This window comes from Vulpes vulpes, chromosome 2, assembly GCF_048418805.1.
Source record: "Vulpes vulpes isolate BD-2025 chromosome 2, VulVul3, whole genome shotgun sequence".
Taxonomy (NCBI): Eukaryota; Metazoa; Chordata; class Mammalia; order Carnivora; family Canidae; genus Vulpes; species Vulpes vulpes.
Genome location: NC_132781.1, coordinates 20403920 through 20423581, shown reverse-complemented (window position 1 = coordinate 20423581; position 19662 = coordinate 20403920). Strand labels below are relative to the sequence as shown.

General features: G+C 40.8%; 1 protein-coding gene across 12 annotated transcripts in view; it reads right to left on the bottom strand.

The window, feature by feature from the left end:
- Positions 1–19662, bottom strand: part of STAT3 (signal transducer and activator of transcription 3) — a 72920-nt gene that overhangs the window by 14257 nt on the left and 39001 nt on the right. For 8 of the 12 annotated variants that reach the window (XM_025986991.2, XM_025986994.2, XM_025986995.2 and 5 more), the window contains 10 exons: positions 17692–17842; positions 16119–16263; positions 15282–15380; positions 7967–8062; positions 7687–7768; positions 7359–7453; positions 7032–7183; positions 3842–4000; positions 3620–3712; positions 2509–2568 (listed from right to left, as the gene is read on the bottom strand). In XM_025986991.2, coding sequence (XP_025842776.1) covers positions 2509–2568; positions 3620–3712; positions 3842–4000; positions 7032–7183; positions 7359–7453; positions 7687–7768; positions 7967–8062; positions 15282–15380; positions 16119–16263; positions 17692–17819 — 1109 coding nt within the window. In that variant the 5' untranslated portion in view covers positions 17820–17842. The remainder of the gene's footprint in view (positions 1–2508; positions 2569–3619; positions 3713–3841; positions 4001–7031; positions 7184–7358; positions 7454–7686; positions 7769–7966; positions 8063–15281; positions 15381–16118; positions 16264–17691; positions 17843–19662) is intronic. The other 4 variants (XM_025986993.2, XM_072747162.1, XM_072747160.1 and 1 more) reach the window with 1 other exon arrangement.

The window sequence follows — 19662 nt, the reverse complement described above, 5'->3', positions numbered from 1 at the left end:
CTCCATGTGGGACTCAATCCCGGGTCTCCGGAATCACACCCTGAGCTAAAGGTAGATGCGCAAACGCTAAGCCACTCAGGCGTCCCTATATTTTTTTATATAGTCACATTTTTCAGTCTTTTCCTTTCTTTTTTTTCCTTTCTTCTTTTTGTTATTTTAGTAGTTTTAAAAGTGCTTATCCATTGCTATATATGTACTAATATATCTACACATTTATTAAATAAAACATTTCATGTGGGCTTACAGATTAAAACTGATCAAATTTTGGGGTGCCTGAGTGGCTCAGTTGGTTAAGTATCTGCCTTCGGCTCAGGTCATGATTCCAGGGTCCTGGGATTGAGCCCTGCTGGGATTGAGCTTGCTTCTCCCTCTCCCTCTGCTGCTCCCCCTGCTTGTACTCTCTGTCACTCTCTTTTGCTCATTCTCTCAAATAAATAAAATAAATAAAATAGATCAAATTTTAAACCATTTAGAAGGTATCTTTCCCTATATCACATTTTAAAACTTAAGAGTCCTTTTACCAGGAAATTCCCCTCATTTTCAACCTAGATCTCCTTTTTATTTTATTAAAAAAATATTTTAATCATTTATTTAACAGAGAGAGAGAGAGAGAACACAAGCAGGCAGAGGGAAAGCAGACCCTCTACTGAGCAAGGGGCCCCACATGGGGCTTGATCCCAGGACCCCGGGATCATGATCCAAGCTGAAGGTAGAAGCCTAACTGACTGAGCCACCCAGGCACCCTTAGATTTCCTTTTTAGAAAAAAAAATTTTTGTATTACAGCTTTGATACATAAATGATGAATAATAAAGTGCACTATTGAAAATGTATTTGGATAAGGTCTGACATATCTATACGTGCTATAAATACCTGTGAAATCATCAGCCTAAACAAGATATTGAACATATCCATCATCACCAAAGTTTCCCCAAGTCCATTTGTAATCCATTCCCAAATCCCACACTCCATCCACCTGTCCCCAGGTAACCACTGATCTATTTTCAATCACTATAGATTCATTTGCATTTCTAGAATTCTATAGAAATGGAAACCAAAGTATGTACACTTTTCTTGGTTTGGCTTCTTTCATTCAGTGTAATTATTTTGAGATTTCTTATGTGTGGCAATTGTCAGTAGCTCATTCCTCTTTATCGGTAAATGATATTCCATTTATAGATATACCACAAATCATGAAGCTCCAGTGGTATGGTTAGTGTATGTTTATACAAATGCCACAAACTGTTTATTCATTCACCTATTTTTTCAAGAATCATTTTTAAAATTCATTCACCTATTAACGGACATTTGTATATAGCCCTTTGTGTGGACATATGCTTTCACTTCTCTTGGGTTAATACCTAGGAATAGAATAGTAAGCTCACAGGGTAGATACATGTTTAACTTCGTAGGAAACTGCCAAAGTCTTTTCCAAAGTGGTCTCACCATTTTGCGATTTTACCATCATTATATTACACATTCACCTATGCTTTTAAGATCATTAAACATATAAATACATCTGATGGACAACAAAAAGTAAAACATTAATTTATCATTCAAATCCTCCACCTCTCCCTCAGTATCAGGTTTTCCCATAATTAATTCCTGAATAATCCATCCTTTATTCAGTGATTTGAGATATCATTTTAAACGTATATTAATTCTTTCTATAAATATGAAGTCTATTTCTGGACATAAGGTTTTGTTTTAATGATCAATCAATTTATTCCTGCCCTAGTAACACACTCATTTAGTAACTGAATTTACATTTTAGTAACTGAATTTAAATGTGATACATTTTAATATCTGGCAAGGCATCTTCCTACACCACTCCTATTTATCTTTATTCATTAAAAATATTTTTTGAAAGTGGAATGGTGGTTGCTAGGGGCTGGGAGGACAGGGAAACGGGAATTTGTTATTTAATGGTTGGAAAGTTTCCATGTTGCAAGATGAAGTTCTGGAGATCTGTTGCACAACAATGTGAATTTATGTAACACTATACACTTATAAATGATTAAAATGGTAAATTTTATGTTAAATTTTTTACCATAATAAATAAATAAATAAATAAATAAATAAATAAATAAATAAATAAATCCTTTAAAAAAACAAACAATGTTTGGCTATTTTTCTCATCTAAGATACAGCTTGAAGAGCAAGTCAAGAGTTTAAGAAATTCTATACGCATTTTGCTTATGCCACATTAACCTTCTCAAGAAGGATCAACATCTTTATAATAAAAGTCTGCAGGTAAAAAATTAAAGAAAAAGGAGGACCCAGAGTCACAATAGCAATCACAACTCATATCTGTACCACCAGCTTTGTGGTTTTTTGTTCAGGCATGCAAATGACAATGAACTGCAAGACTTTTGAAAACTTCTATTCAAAAAATGAAGATCCCCAAATGGAGATAAAGCCTCTAAGTTCACATGATAATTATCCAAGTTCTCATTTCTGTCTCTCATTTGAAAAAAGAAAAAAAAAAAGATAACATACAGAGTACTTACTTGTCAATGCACACTTTAATTTTAAGCTGATAATTTAACTCCGGGAATTTGACCAGCAATCTATTTCAAAAGAAAGTGGGAGGGAAAGTTTTTGAGTAAAGAAAAAAATATATCAGTTTTAAAAACAAGTCAATAGGCTACACCATTAACTCCTACTCAAAGGAATACAGAATTCATAACCCTTCATTTCTAAAAGGTGAATAAAACACAATCCCAGATTCCTCTTCCTACTAGTGCCATCTTTGACCTTACACTGAGTATCACCCCTTCAGCCCCATTGTTACTGATAGAAAGCGTAAAAACCACAAACTTGGACAAAGTTGTATGAGATTTACAAAAGGATAATGAAAGTCGTTTCATGAGAATTATTACAGGAACACGCGCTCTGCAGCTGGTATGCTTTCTGTTAAGCCTGAAACCTAACACCCAGTTTCTGAAGAGGGAAATTTCACTGCAGAAGACCAAACCCCAATATACCTGTCCTGACTTGGGTGTGAAAGTCACACCCCACCCTGCAGGCCCACCACCCACCTGCTCTATGGCCTCTTAGCTTCTATATCTCGATACCTTACTCTTTCCCCTAAAATTCTTAGGGAAAAGTAGGCACCAAGGATAGAACATAACCAGGATTATTGTGCCTCTGTTGCAGGGATGAAGGAGACACAATGGCCCAAGACTATAGGCCTGAAATTGTAGGAATATATTCATGTAACTTCAAAAAGAGGTAATCATTCCTTAGCTTTTGACAGGAGAATTAAGAAGCAAATTGATACGATATTATGCCAGCAAATTCCATACCCACTATACTACCACCCGTGAGGCCTAGAAAGAAAACTCTGGCCATCAACTCAGCTCTCATCCTAAGAACATCTCTCAATAAAATATCCACCAGGGACACCTGGGTGGCTCAGTGGTTGAGCGTCTGCCTTCAGACTAGGGCATGATCCCAGAAGTCCCAGGGTCAAGTCCCACATTAGGCTCCCTGCATGGATCCTGCTTCTCTCTCTGCCTATGTCTCTGCCTCTCTCTGTGTGTCTCTCATGAATAAATAAATAAATAACATTTATTTAAAAAATAAAATATCTACCAAAAGAGGAAATATGGGGCCCACCTGACTTTGGTAGTGAACTGGACGCCAGTCTTGATGACTAACGGCCGGTCAGGATGCATGGGCATGCAGGGCTGCCGCTCAACCACAAAGGCACTGAAAGGCAAAGAGGACAGCAGTCCACATACACACTCTGCAGTGAACTGGTTTTTGTTCTACGCCTCAAAGCAAAGGAGGTGGTGGGGTGGGGAGCAATGAGGGAAAGGAACCGGAATTCGAAGTTACCTTTTCATTAAGTTCCTAAACAGCTCTACAATCCTCTCCTCTAGCATTGGCCGGTGCTGGACGATGGGATCCCCTTTATAGGACACTTTTTGTTGTAACTCCTCCAGTTTCTTAATTTGTTGGCGGGTCTGAAGTTGTGACTCTGCTAATGAGGTTATCCTGCCAATAAAATGAGAAAGCTACCAGTTACTAAGTGAGTGCACACTGGTGAGCTGGAGAAGGGGAAGGGAAGCCCACAGATATAAACACCACCATGCAGTCCCTTCGGGTAAGAAAGGGGGATTTTTTTTTTATTATTGTGGTATAACGTAACATTTATCACTTGTGAGTGTATCATTCAGCAATATCAAATAAAAAAATGGGGGGCACCTGGCTGGCTCAGTTGGTAAAGCATGTGCCGTCTGATCTCGGGGTTATAAGTTCAAGCCCCATGTTGGGTGCAGCGCTTATGTAAGTAAGTACGTAAGTAAATAAATAAATAAATATAAGAAATAGGGATTTTGCATTTTAACAGTTCCTTCTTAAAATTTAACATTTCAAAGAGAGCTGGGATAGAGGAAGAAGTGTTAAAACTTATATCCCTAAGAAGCAGGAATAGAATAATCATCAGAAAGTGACATTAAGCATCTGTCTTTGGCTCAGGTCATGATCTCAGAGTCCTGGGATTGAGCCCAGGGTGGAGCTTCCTGCTCAGCGGGGAGCCTGCTTCTCCCTCTCCCTCTGCCCTTCCCCCTCGATTATGTTCTCTCTCTCTCTCTCCCCCTCTCTCTTAAAATAAATAAAATCTTAAAAAAAAAAAAAAAGAAAGTGACAAGCATTCAAACCCAGGTATGGAGAACATTAAATATGAAATGTGGTACTGCCTTTATCCTAACCCATCCTTGTACCAAAATGTGGGAAATGTAGGCAATTAGACATCCCAAGAGGATGGGCTTGAGTTAGCTCTGTCACTTACTATCTGTGTAACCCTGGCCACGTCCCTTTGCCAGCACAGGTCTTTGTGTCCCCTTGCATGACAGAAGAGGTTGAAGCGCATGATTAATAAACACTAAAAGACCTTGAAGAGAGAAGGCCAGAGATGTGGGGGGGTGTGGAGCATGAGGAGGAACAGGACAGCTGCTGAGATTTCTGGGCTCCCCAACTCTCTTTTGCCACTTACATTCTCCCATTGCCAGAACTTAAGCTTTCTGGGTCCCTGACCAGAAAACACTTAACACTGCTTTAAGTGAATTAACAAAATTCAGGGTTAGTGAGGATATGAACAAACAGGCTTTCTCATGTAGGGCTATCCTAAATTTCCAATGTCATGCTCTAAGTCTCTAGGTGCCCCTTTATGTCAAATTTCTCATAGTTCAAGCCCATGCATCATGCACATTGCTGGGCCTTGCACATCTGGATGCTCACTAAAGATCTGCTGCATAAATGAAAGCAAAAGAGCAGACAAAGAATGAGTCCACTAAAAAAAAAAAAAAAAGAATGATTTCACTGATGTGACAATGTAGAGATGACCATCTTTTTTTTCTTTTTTTAAAGATTTAACTTATTAATTTGAGAGAGAGAATGTGCATTGGGGGTAGGGGTGGGGGCCAGAGAAAGAGGGACAAGCAGACTCTATACTGAAGGCACAGCCCAACACAGGGCTCAGTCTTACGACCCTGAGGATCAGGACCTGAAACAAAATCAAGAGTTGACGCTTAACCAACAAAGTCACTCAGTTGCCCCTAGAGATGACTATCTTTATGGATATATGTTCAATAACAGATGGCTAGAGGGATGGCCATTGAAATTTTAGCTGTAGGTATCTCTGAACAATTGGTTTTTATTTATTTTTATTTTTTTAAAGTTTTCATTTATTTATTTGATAGAGCGAGAAAGAGAACACAAGCAGGGGGAGTGGCAGAAGGAGAGGGAAAAGCAGAACCCGATCCCAGGATCCTAGAATCATGACCTGAGCTAAAGGCAGATCTTTAACTGCCACCCAGTTATCCCTGAATGATTGGTTTTTATTTTTTTTTTATTTACCTTTTATTTTTAGAAGATTTTATTTATTTATTCATGACAGACACACACAGAGAGAGGCAGAGACACAGACAGAGGGAGAAGCAGGCTCCATGCAAGGAGCCCGATGTGGGAGTCAAACCCGGGAATCCGGGATCACACCCTGGGCCAAAGGCAGGCACTAAACTGCTGAGCCACCCAGGGATCCCCAATGATCGGTTTTTAAAAGGCTCTTCTTCTCTTTAATAATTTCCTGTGTATGAAGTGGTTTCCCTTATAGACAGTATGTGTCATTTTAGATTATTAGAGTAACTAAAATTCAAACTTTGGTCTGTGCTACATAGTTAAGCCAAAAGGTTTTATTTTTATTTATTTTTATTTTTTATTTATTCATGATAGACAGAGAGAGAGAGAGGCAGAGACACAGCTAGAGGGAGAAGCAGGCTCCATGCCGGGAGCCCGACGTGGGACCCTGGGTCAAAGGCAGGCGCCAAACCGCTGAGCCACCCAGGGATCCCTAAGCCAAAAGTTTTATTTAAAATATTAAATAAAACAGGGGCAACTGGGTAGCTCAGTTGGTTGGATGACCAACTCTTGGTTTTGGCTCAGATCATGATCTCACTGGCAAGGGGCTCTGCACTCAGTGCAGGATCTCCTTCAGATTCTCTCCCTTCCTCCCTCTCCTCCTCTGCCCCTCCCTCCACATACTCTCTCACTCTCTCTAATAAAGAAATTATTAAATAAAAACATAGTTAAGATATAGCAACATAAGCAAATTTTTATTTTAAAATGGCTCAAATGGGGTGGCTGGGTGGCTCAGTAAGTTAAGTGGCTGCCTTGGGCTCAGGCCATGATCCCAGAGTCCTGAGATCGAGCCCTGCATCAGGCTCCCTGCTCTACAGGGAATCTGCTTCTCCTTCTCCCTCTGTTGTTCCCCATACTTGTACTCTCTGGCTCTCTCTCTGTGTCAAATAAATAAAATAAAAATCTTTAAAAAAATAAAAATAAAAGTAAAAAATAAATTTGGCCCAAATAAAGTAAAACTCTTCAGATTTTAACTCTCAGACTTAATTTGAGGACATGAAAGCTGCACCTGTGAGATGGCACCCAACTCCTGAGCCTGCAGTTATGACCATGTTTTTATAGCACAGCTTTCTAGAAAGAAAGGAGGCACTTCTCTGTCATCTTTTACCAGTTTTCTAGGCGATCTAGGCAGATGTTGGGGGGGCCTCCAATGCACGCAATCTGTTGCCGCCTCTTCCAATCAGCCAGCTCTTCATCGGTGAGAGTTTTCTGCACGTACTCCATAGTTGACAACAGCCCCGCTAACTCACTCACGATGCTCTGGTTGGAAACCCAAATAAAGTCAGAAAACATTTTCTCAGACCATCCCTAACCACACTCTAGTCAATTCCAGAGAAGGAATTTATTAGAAACCAGGCAAGTTCTGCCACAAGATGCCATACAGGTTGGGGGGGGGGGCGGCACAAAGGGGGAGGGGCGGTAACAGTGCTCTTACCCGCCGCATCTGGTCCAGTGCAGTGAGCATCTGCTCCAACTGCTGCATCTTCTGTCTGGTCACCGACTGGTTGTTTCCATTCAGATCCTGCATGTCTGTGGACGAAGGAAAACCTCCTTGGCCTGATGGAATACTTGTATCCTTAACCATGGTGCTCCCCGAAGCGCTAGTAGCCACCTCCCACCCCACCCAACCCCCATACCCCTGTGTGTCACCTCCACCCCCAGCACCATGTCTAAACAGATGCCAGATCCGGTAAGTCCTGAAACTCAGGGAACAGGCTCACTTTCTACAGTGGATTTTAATGTCTCCAATATTATTCACTTGCCTCCTTGACTCTTGAGGGTTTTGTAGTTGAAATCAAAGTCATCCTGGAGATTCTCGACCACTTTCATTTTCTGTTCTAGATCCTGTTTCAAACAAAGACACAAAACAAACCAAAGCAAAAGAAAACAAAACAAAAAAGCAGAAGTGAAAAAGATTTTCCTGGGAAGAGGGAAAAGAAAGTTTCTGAGAATTAAAATGGAGCCAAAACCTCAAAAAAGACACACGCAGGACCCACAGGCAATGTCCCCAAGGAAAGGCTTCCTGCCCACGACTTGCTTCACCTGTACTCGCTTCCGAACATCTTGAAGATGCTGCTCCAGCATCTGTTGCTTCTCCGTCACCACGGCGGCTGTGGGGTGGCTGGCCTGGCCCCCTTGCTGCCAGAGAAGGGAATCAGCACACATGAGAATGCGGGAAATAAAGGGAGAAAAATACTCTCCCCCTCTGTCCAGTCGCCATCCCACCCACTGCCCTTCCTCTTTGGCTGTGGTGTGGCTGCCACTGGGAGGGAAAGGGAAACAGAGGTAGTGGTGGGGCAATGTCAGGTTGATGCCACAGAGGCTCTCCCGACACCTTGCCTCTGCTCTTGCCTTTTTAACGTTAAGCCATTCTAGAAAGCCATTCTGTGTTGCACTAGGAGACCACATGTTGAGCTAAGACATGGTCCCTATCTTCAAAAACCTCATTCTAGGCTAAGTATGTTAAAAACATTCAGAAAAATAGGGACATCTGGGTGGTTCAGTTGTTTAAGCGCCTGCATTTGGCTCAGATCATGATCCTGGGATCCTGGGATCCTGGGATCAAGCCCCACACTGGACTTCCTGCTCAGCGGGAGGCCTGCTTCTCCCTTTCCTGCTGCCTTTGCCGCTCCTCCTACTCATGCTCGCTCTCTCTCTCTCTTTCTCTCCCGAATAAATAAAATCTTTTTAAATTTTCAGAATAATTATGACTGCAGATCTCGGATGCCTATTTAGTGTAGGTGGTGTCCAACACATTTCTGTGGCATAATAAAAAAGCCACTGTCCCAGAGGTGAAATGCCAGATTAAGAGAAAATACCTCAGAGGAGAAGGGGAAGCTGGTACCTTGAAAAGGTCAAATAGCACATGAAATGTGAACATGGTAAACTTTGTCAAAATAATAGGATATCTGGGCACGTGGCTGCCTTAGTTGGAGGAGCATGCAGGCCTTCACCTCAGGGTTGTAAGTTCGAGCCCCGTGCTGGGTACAAAGATTACTTAAAATGAATAAATCAATAAAAACTTAAAAATAAAGAGTAATAAGATACTTGAACCCCCCCAAAAAAAGACCATATAGGGGAGCCTGGGTGGCTCAGTCGGTTAGGTGGCCAACTCTTGATTTTGGCTCAAGTCTTATCTCGGAGTTGTGGGATCAAGGTACATCAGGCTCTGTGCTCAGTGGGGAGTCTGCTGGAGATTCTCTCCCTCACCCTCTGTCCCTCCACCTGCTTGAGTGCATGCTCTCTCAAATAAATAAATCTTAAAAAAAAAAAAAAGCTATAGTAATCAAGACAGTGTATGTTGGTATAGGACTGAGGTATCAACCACTGGAACAGAATTGAGAGTCCAGGAAAGACATCATAGGCCCGGTTTTCCAAACTAGAAATTCTGTCTCAGAGACAGACTTCACACTGAATCACCAAATCCTCCTGGCTCTGTGCTCTGTAATTACACAAACAGATCTCTAGTGCCCCGGCTCAGCTTCAGCCCCAACTATTGACCTTTTTGCCTCTAATCCTCATTTCCAATCTGGTTTCTACACTGATACCAGGAGTCACCAAAATAGATCCAAACATGCCAGTTCTACAGGGACCCATTCTCCCCCTTTCCAATTGTCCCCAACCAAGTCCACAGAACACAAACTTCCCTGAGAAATTTAGAGAAGGCAACCTCCTCTCCTATTTATTCTCTTCAGAGGGGGAGTGACTCATCTGATTAGGAAAAAGACTCTGCACTCACAGATCTTCGAAGAACCCAGCACTTTAGCTGGTACTTCTCCTCCACCTCTGCCTTCCTAGGGTACACTCAGGGCAGAAGTGAGCGCCTGGTTTCTAGAAGCAGTTCTAGAGACCTAGCGCTCTGTGTTCAGTAAGTATTAGTCTCTGGTCTTTGAAGCTCCAATATGGATGGCTGGGGATGTGATGCTTTGCAAACCCAATCTCTGCACCCCAAGATCTAATATAGGGGCAGGCATCAGAGATCCCCAAGGGTTGCCAGCCCAAATCATGTTTTCCAGTTTTGTTTTACCAACAACAATACAGCTCAGACTTTGGTCTGTTTTTGACTGCCAGGTCTATTTCTAAATTGGCACTGTACGTAAAGGGGAATAAATACTACCCACGGAAGCCTGCCTCTAGTACCCTTATAAAACACTATTGGCTCCCCGCTGCTTCCAGGTATATCCATCTCAACCCAGCACAGACAGATGCTTCACACAATCTGATGACAAATGAAGCCTTCCCTCCCTGTGTTGCAGTTATCCCAAACTACTCAGTCTTCCCACACACACAGCATGTTTTTCACACTCTACCTCCTCACGAGCTGTCCACTCAGCTTGGCATGTGCTTCTGCCCAAGCACCCCTAAACTCATTCACCTTCAATCAAACCCAGTGCAACTATTTGCTCTCCTGTAAAACCTTACTCAACTTCTGTAGGCAAAATTACTCACATCTTCCTCTATGTTTCTCTCACTTTGACTGTTTGTATATCTATCATCCCAACTAGACTGAGAGCCCTGGTTAGTAGGGATCACATCTACTCATCTTCCTCTCTGATGCTCTACTCATAAGATACTTAAGAATATGCCAGATGATGTAAACAGAGAAAATAACAGCAAGGCCTAGGCTGAGGCCGCAAATATTCAATTCATAGTTCTAGATCAAGGGCTGAAAATTTTTCCTGCAGAGGTCAGATGGTAAATATTTTTGGCTTTGTGGGTCATACGGTCTCTGCTGCAAATACTCAGCCCTGTCATCGCAGCATAAAAGCAACCACAGACAACGTATTGCTAAATGGGTGTGGCTGTATTCCCCAAAATTTCATTTACAAAAACAGGCATAACAGGCTGGATTTGGGCCATCGGTACTGTTTGCCAACCCTGTATCTACAAGATTGGGAACATCCGTAGGGCATCTACTCTCCCCTGCCTCTTATGACAAAGTTAGAGCCTGTACCCACATTGGCTCAAATCGAGTATTTTTATCTTATGGGACAGGATGAAAATATAAAGGTTCTCCATGACAGAAAACTCCAAAACCCATGCATGGGTGACCACTCTTTGATAACCTCCTGGTTTCCAGTGCCTCCAACAGTAGTGTTATCTGTTCCCCCTTGCCCATATCTGAGCACATCAACACTCTACTTAAAGTTCTTCAGCGGGTTTTCATTTCTTACAGTCTTGGTGACATTGATGATGCGGGTGATAGTGACTGCGACAGCAGCAGCTAAGGGAAGTTGCCGTTTACTTCACACGTATGTGTCAGGTACTGTTTTAAGCATTTTACAGGCATGGATTCATTTAGTTCTAGAAAGTAGGTACTATAATCATTCCCAATGGAGGAACATTCCCACTGCCTGAGGTTTACACAGCAAGTGGCAAAGCTATGAGGCTCAAACCTAGGCAGTCTGGCCCCCAAACCCTTGTGGTAAACCGCTTTTCCAAAGCCCAGTCGATGGGTACGACTACCTAAAGGTGTTTACAATATGGCCCTTGACCTTTCCTTATCCAACCAGATGCTGAATTTTTCCACAACCCTTCCCAAGAATAAATGTGTTAATGTCTCCAGGTCTGATCATGATCTTCTCTCTGCCTGGAGTGCTCTCTCCTCATCAGCTGGGTATACATGTAATCAGCCTTAAGTCTTGGCTCAAACACAATCTCTTTTCTCTGTGATACCTGCCCTGACTCCCTCAGTTAGGCTTACATGTCCTTTCTTCTATGTTCTGGCTACATCTTTGTCATATCAGAGAAAAAAAAAAAAAGTACTCTTATGTTCACAGCAGCATTATTTACAACAGCCAAAAGGTGGACACCACCCATGTGTCCCTCAACAGATGAATGGACAAACAAAATGTGGTCTATATACTGTGGAGTATTATTCAGCCTTTGAAAGGAAGGAAATTCCAACTCATTTACAACAAGGATGGACTGTAAGTAAGGAATTACGGTAAGTGAAGGAAGCCAGGCACAAAAATACAAACTGTGTATGAGTCTACTGCTATGAGGTCCCAAATTCACAGAGACAGAAAGTAGAGTGGTGGTGGCCAGGGGTTGCAGTGAGAGGGGAACAAAGAACTGTTGTTTAATGGGTATAGATTTTAGTTTTGTCAGATGAAAAGAGTCCTGGAGAGGAATTGTAGAACAATGTAAGTGAACTCAACACTACTATCCTGTACACTTAAAAACGGTTCAGATAGGGGCGACTGGGTGGTTCAGGTAGATAGGCATCTGCCTGCAGCTCCAGTCACGATCTCAGGGTCCTGGGATCCAGCCCTGCATCAGGTTCCTGTTCACTTCTCCCTCTCCCTCTACCTCTTCCCCTCCCCCACTCATGCTCTCTCCCTCTCTCTCTCAAATAAAGAAAAGCTTTAAAAAAAGGCTCAGATGGTAAATTTTATGTTACGTGTATTTTATCAAAAACATTTTTTAAAGTGGAGTGGGGGAAGAAAAAAAAGTCTCTGATTATAGTAAAGAAAATAAAACCCACTTAGAGAAAGTAAAAAAAGTCTCCTATAACCAACCACTGTGATGAATCAGGTATAAAACATTCCAGACATTTTATCATACATACCAATAATATATGCATATTGCATACAAGTGTTTTTACTATTATGAATCAGATCTTTTCTTTCCTGACATTTTCTAACAGGTTACTGTTGCTATTATATAAGAGAACTACATAAGATTCTTAAAATATTTATCTTGAATGCAATCATCTTTCTGAACTCTTCTTAGTGTCAATAGTTTTTTTATTTTTTTTATTTCTCTTGGATCTTATAGGAAGACCTATCTATCTATAAATAATGACAATTTTGTCTCTAGCTTTCCAATATTTAAACCCAATTCCTTTTTCTGTTTTACTGTATTAGTTGCATCCTTCATAAAAATATCAATTGTAGGAGGCATCCTCAATTTTGTAACTGTTTTGTTTTGTTTTGTTTTGTTTAAGATTTATTTATTTGAGGGCAGCCCCGGTGGTTCAGCTGTTTAGTGCCTGCCTTCAGCCTGGGGGCATGATCCTAGAGACCCAGGATCAAGGCTTGTGTTGGGTTCCCTACATGGAGCCTGCTTCTCCCTCTGCCTGTGTCTGCCTCTCTCTCTCTCTCTCTCTCTCTCTCTGTCTGTCATGAATAAATAAATAAAATCTTAAAAAAATTTTATTTGAGAGAGAGAGAGACAGAGAGTGGGGTAAGAGGGGCAGAGGGAGAGAATTCTCGAGCAGACTTCCCATGGAGTGGGGAGCCCAATACTGGGCTCAATCTCTCGACCCATGAGATCATGATCCTAGCAGAAACCAAGAGCTCACTTAACCAACTGAACCACCCAGGTGCCCCTTGTATCTGTTTTTAATGAAAATACTTTAGTATTTAGTGTTTCACCATTGTGCATTCTGTTCCATTTGGTTTCTGACAATATTCTTTATTGTATTAAGAAGGTCCTGACAAATATTCTTTACTATGTTAAGAAATTATTTTCATCTAGAATGGGCACTAAGTTTTGTTGTCTAACAAAAATATCATTTTTCTTCTTTAACTTACTAATTTAATGAATTACATTAATAAAATTCTTGATCCTAATGTTGAGCCATCCTTGCATTCCAAAAATATAAGCCATGCTTGGTACACTAAAAAAGATACCAAAATCCTAACCATTTTCTTTACTTACACTTCTTTTTTAGGCTTTTATATTAGGATTATTCCAACCTCATAAAATAAGCTGGAAATACCTCTTGTCTTTTTATACTTTGAAAGAGTTTAAATGATAATAGAACTATCTATACCACAAAAGTTGTTAAAACAAAACCTTTGAAACCATCGGGTCTATTGGCTTTTTTGGTGGGATAGGGAGTGTACATTTTTTAAAAGTCTTTTTTTCAATATATTTTTTATGGTCATTGATCTATTTATTTAGTATTTTTTTAGTATATTTTAATTTTGTGTTTTATTGCATTATGAAGTTGTTTGATTTTTCTCTTTATGCCAGACCACAACCACCTCAAAAGCAAGGGTCAAAACTCACGTAACACATAGGATATGTACACACATACACACATAATAGATCAGATATTATAGATATATTAGATATTCTAAATGTTCTAGATAGATAATATATCTAGACAGATAATATATTAATATACTAGATAGACATGTCTCTCATATATTAATGTAAGTGAGAAGACCAGTAGCATGGAACTATTCTTCAATGGGCCAGTTAGTGTCATGTTATCTCTATTCCCTAAACTAATTGTATCTCTAGCTCTAGTGAGCATACTCTCAAAGTTAACCACAAAAGAGAAATGCATATGAACCTGAATGATTTAATCCCAAACCATCTCCAAGGCTATACACCTAAGAAGAGTACATTATCATACCTCACTGGGGCAAATGTGAACTGTTACAGTTGGGGAAAGGAATCTAGACTTATAAAATTAAAATACATAAACCCTTTGACCTAGCAATTCCATGCCTGAAAATCTATCATAGAGAAGTCAAAGCACAAATATGTAAAGTTGTAAAGAGAGACACTGTAGTAATTTTTATAATGGAAAAGAAAAACTAGAATGGAGCAAATGTCTATCAAAGAGGGGAAAATTGCATAAATTACAGCAAATCTACACCACAGAATATTATGCAGCAAATAAAGAAAATGACTTAAGTTTATACAACTTGACACTAAAGGATTTATAGGATATAATATTAAATGAAAAAAGCCAGATACAGAGAATTAAATTCATTTAAATATGGGGTGTGGGGGATCCCTGGGTGGCTCAGCAGTTTAGCGCCTGCCTTTGGCCCAGGGCGTGGTCCTGGAGTCCTGGGATCAAGTCCCACGTCGGGTTCCTGGCATGGAGCCTGCTTCTCCCTCCACTTGTGTCTCTGCCTCTCTCACTCTTTCTATGTCTATCATAAATAAACAAATCTTTAAATAAATAAATAAATAAATAAATAAATATGGTGTGTGTGTGTATGTGTTTTCTGTAGTTTATACAAGGCTGGAGAAAGGCATGAAAGGATATACACTAGACTATTAATGTTGATTTCCTGGGAAGAGATAATAAAGAGAGGGAATGACATCTTAGATTTTTGTAAAATTTTCTTCCTTGTACTATTGTATTGTGTCATTTTAATTCTTTGTACTATTGTATTGTGTCAAGTTTTAATTTTTTTAAAGAAGAGTACATTATGTACTCAAGAAAAAAAATAAATTCTTTTCATTGTTTAAAAGAAAACCCCCAGTACATCCACTTCTACCATGGAAGTCAGTGTCCATCCTAATGACTGTGTAAGAGCAAGCACATCTTTGTGCACAAGAAGAAAAGCACATCTTCAATAGTACTTTGTTTCTTCCCATGTCTCACCTGAGCTGCAGTGGCTGCAGTTTGTAGCAGGCGGGACTCTTCCCACAAACACCGGGCCACAATTCGGGCAATCTCCATTGGCTTCTCCAGATATCTGCTCTATAAGTAGGAGAGAGAAAATGAAAAGTAGCAGTAAACTAAGAAGATGTGGACCCAAAAGATTACATCTACTACATGAAACAATAAAACAAGGGCCTCAGAACCTGGCTTCCACCGGTGGGAGATGAAGGAAGAACAGAAAAAAGACCGTCACAATGAGATGTACTTCTGTGACAAAAGGTACATTAGTCTGAGTCTTTGGACAATATGCTATCGTGGTCTTACATGGAGGTGACAGACCTTGTCCGCAGGTGTCCAATTATGGTCAAACATTTAACATTGAAAAATAAGTCATCTGGGGTATTTGGGTGGCTCAGTTAGTTGGGCATCTGACTCTTGACTTTGAGTCAGGTCATGATCTCAAGATCATGAGATTGAGCCCTGCACTGGGCTCTGCTGGGCATGGAGCCTGGTGAAGATTCTCTCTGCCCACATCCCCCCACTAAAAAAAAAAATTAGATCATCTTCCTATGAAACCACTAGTTCTGATCTTGTTATTAACATGCTAATGTAATACGATTACCGTTAACAATTATGTGATGACGTCAACGGACAAAAGAATTGGATTTCAGATAATGATGCTCAAGGGAGGGTACACAGAGGTTTGAGAAAGGGCTAATAATTTCTCCTTTGACTTAAAGTACAAGATAGAATCTCATTACCCAGGCTAATGAGAAGAGAAATACTTCCTGGACAGAAGCTAACATCCTACTCTGCAGGGTCAGTTTCTTATCACACCTGAAGGAACTGCTTGATTCTTCGCAGATTGTGCTGATAGAGAACATTTGACTCCTGTAGAAAACGGCTGTACTGCTGGTCAATCTCACCCAAGAGATTATGAAACACCAAAGTAGCATGTGATTCTTTGCTGGCTGCATATGCCCTGGGAAAAGAAAGAAGGATACAGAATGATTCTGAAACCTACATACACTCGCATGCACACACATGCGCACACATGCATGCACAGAAATTACCATCAAGGAGCGAAGAAAACAAGACAAACCTGATGCTTTAACTCACTCATCACTTTATTTTTTTTTCTTTTTTTTTCTTTTTTTTTTTTTCACTCATCACTTTAGATTCACCTTGCTCAGCAACAAGATATGTCATGAATTTAATGATTATTAACAATTATAATCAGATACTACAAGCCACTGTCATAGTCTATACTTAAAATATATTAGTATATTATAAGATTAATATCTTATATACTTATAAGATATTAGAGCAAAGTGAACAGATATGCTAGTTTGCTTTCTCAGCTCCACAGCCAGATTATTAGTAGCAAATAAGCAATCCCAGGCTGGGGTGGCCCATCTCCATCATCTCTGACTCACCTCCCTGGGCCCTCACCAAATTCTAGAAGAAACTAGGTCATAGGCCTGAATTAAATGAAAATTAATAGATGGATCTGAACATATCAAAATGAAAAAAAAAAAAAAAAAGGGATACCTGGGTGGCTCAGTCTGTTAAGCATCTGACTCTTGGTTTTGGCTCAGGTCATGACCTCAGGGTTGTGAGATGAAGACCCGTGTGACTTCTGCACTGGGCATGGAGCCTGCTTAAAATTAAGATTCTCGGGGCACTTGGTGGCTCAATTGGTTGAGCATCTGCCTTCGGCTCAGGTCATGATCTCAGGGCCTAGGATCGAGCCCCACATCAGGCTCCCTGTTCAGCAACGAGCCTGCTTCTCCCTCTTCCCTACCCCTGTTCTCCTGCTATCTCTATCTCAAATAAATAAATAAAATCTTTAAAACAAATAAATAAATAAATATAAAAATAAGATTCTCTCTCTCCCTCTGCCCTTTCCTGGAGCTCTCTCTCAAAAAAAAAAAAAAAAAAAAAGGAAATAGTTGTTGGAATTCTGAGCCATTATATTCTCTATGAATGAGTTTATTTCTCTTACTCTGTGTCTCATTCCTTTAATTAAAGGGGAATCAGAATTATGGTCCCAATTTCCACCCATGAGAGAACTCTCACTGAAGCAAAAAATATTTGTAGTGCATCCCTGGAGTGTCAGAACACACAGAGGACCTCGGCAAGGAAATGAGATTCAAATTAGCCTTCAAAACAGCTACCCCAGGCAGGCTGCTTCGAGGTGCCAAGAGACAGTTGCCCACACACACTTCTAATGGATAAAATGCTTTTGCAAGACTGTGAGTACTTCTTTATCTCCTGATCTCTTTCATCCCATCACCTGTACCCATCAGTTTTTTTTTATGAAATAGGACAGAGTTAAGCTAGAATAGGTTATGTTTCCTGACTCAAATCAAAACTTGACACTTTGGGGAATTTCTCAGGAAGGACTTACCAATCTTGACTCTCGATCCACGGGGCCAGAAACTGCCGTAGCTCCATTGGGAAGCTGTCGCTGTACAGCTGATGAAGCTGCTCTAAGTACCGTGTGTCGAGTTGCTGTAGCTGATTCCATTGGGCCATCCTGTGGAAATCAGGGGTCCCAACTGTAAACCAAAATGTTCATATGGTCACTGCAAGCACTAGTGTGAGTAAACAATCTAGAAACACCACATCTACCCAACACAGGCATCAGGTCTGTGATTAGGGATACAAGATGCTTTGGACAGGATCCTATATGTTTCTCCCAGTTTACAGCAACACAGACACATTGATAGTCTCTACCTCTGGAAGCACACTACAGTTTCTCCTACACTGGGATGTCAATGGGAGCATGGCATCTGCCAAGTTCCAGAATCCATTAACTACCAGAGGTATGTGAAGTTGAAAAATACCTTAACTTCCAGATTTCCACTTCCTCATCTATAAAACAGAGATCATCATTCCCACCTCTCATGGCTGTTGAGATAATATTTTTAAATATCTCAGTTCAGTATGTGCCATGCAACAGATGCTCAACAGATGTCAGCTCCTTTCTTTCTACTCTATCCCCCTTTTTAAGAGGGTTAACTGGAAGATATAGTCAACAAACATACGCTAAACCCAATATGTGGGATGTAGCTGTTCAGCGAAGATACAGAGCTAACTCTAAGAATATAGGTTTAAAAGTATAAGCAAAGACCTTCCTGGGATTCTCTCACTTAATGAAAAGCAATTTTGTTTTTAAAAGTTCTCAGTTGAGGGATCCCTGGGTGGCGCAGCGGGGCACCTGCCTTTGGCCCGGGGCGCAATCCTGGAGACCCGGGATCAAATCCCACGTCCGGCTCCTGGTGCATGGAGCCTGCTTCTCCCTCTGCCTGTGTCTCTGCCTCTCTCTCTCTCTCTCTCTCTCTCTCACTGTGACTATCATAAATAAATAAATAAAAATTTTAAAAGTTCTCAGTTGAGGATGAGAAAGAAGAGAGGCTAAATACCAGTCATACAACTTGTCCCCAAGCTCACAAATACCCCAGAGAAATGCTCACGTATGAGAAAACAATCCAACTGATCGCCTTTAGCCCTCTTCCTGAATAGCTTAGGTCACAAAAATATCATTACAGACTAAGAAGTCTTAAGAAGTGGCCAAAATAACTAGAGTAATAGCCAAAGACTAATATACTTACAGATCAAAGTATACTAAGATGATTCTCTGGGATTGTGCGAACATTTAATGAAAGGCTGAATGCACACAAACACGTACACTTATCTAGAGTTCTTGGATTTGTTTCTCAGAGAAGGCACAAAGAAGCACCCTCATAACTGCTCTTTTCGTTAAAAAGTATGGGGCAAACTGGTGACAAAACCAGCAGGTCTTCTGTTTTTAAAGAAGCAAGCGTAATGGTAGTTATGTGGTTCAAGATCAGGTTTCTGTACAGAACTCGAGAGGCCTGCACTGCAGTTCTCCCTCCATCTTCTTTGGGGACACACACAGAATACCCCACCTGCTATTGCAAAGATGCCATCAATTGGTGGAACTCTCACGCACACATTCAGAAAAGCACAGGCAGTACCTTCCCAGTAGTCTTTTATGTTTTTAATTTAAAAAAAAAAAGATTTATTTATTCATGAGAGAGAGAAAGAGAGAGAGAGAGAGAGAGAGAGAGAGAGAGAGGCAGAGACAAGGGCAGAGGGAGAAGCAGGCTCTATGCAGGGAGCCCGACGTGGGACTCGATCCTGGGACTCCAGGATCACACCCTGGGGTGAAGGCGGCGCTAAACTGCTAAGCCACCAGGGCTGCCCCCAGTAGTCTTTTACACTGAATAATGAACAATCTAAGGCAACACTATCCAACAGATATAACACAAGCTACGTATGGAATCTTATATTTTCTAGTAGTCATATTAAAAAAACAAACAAACAAAAAGGGGACACCTGGGTGGCTCAGCAG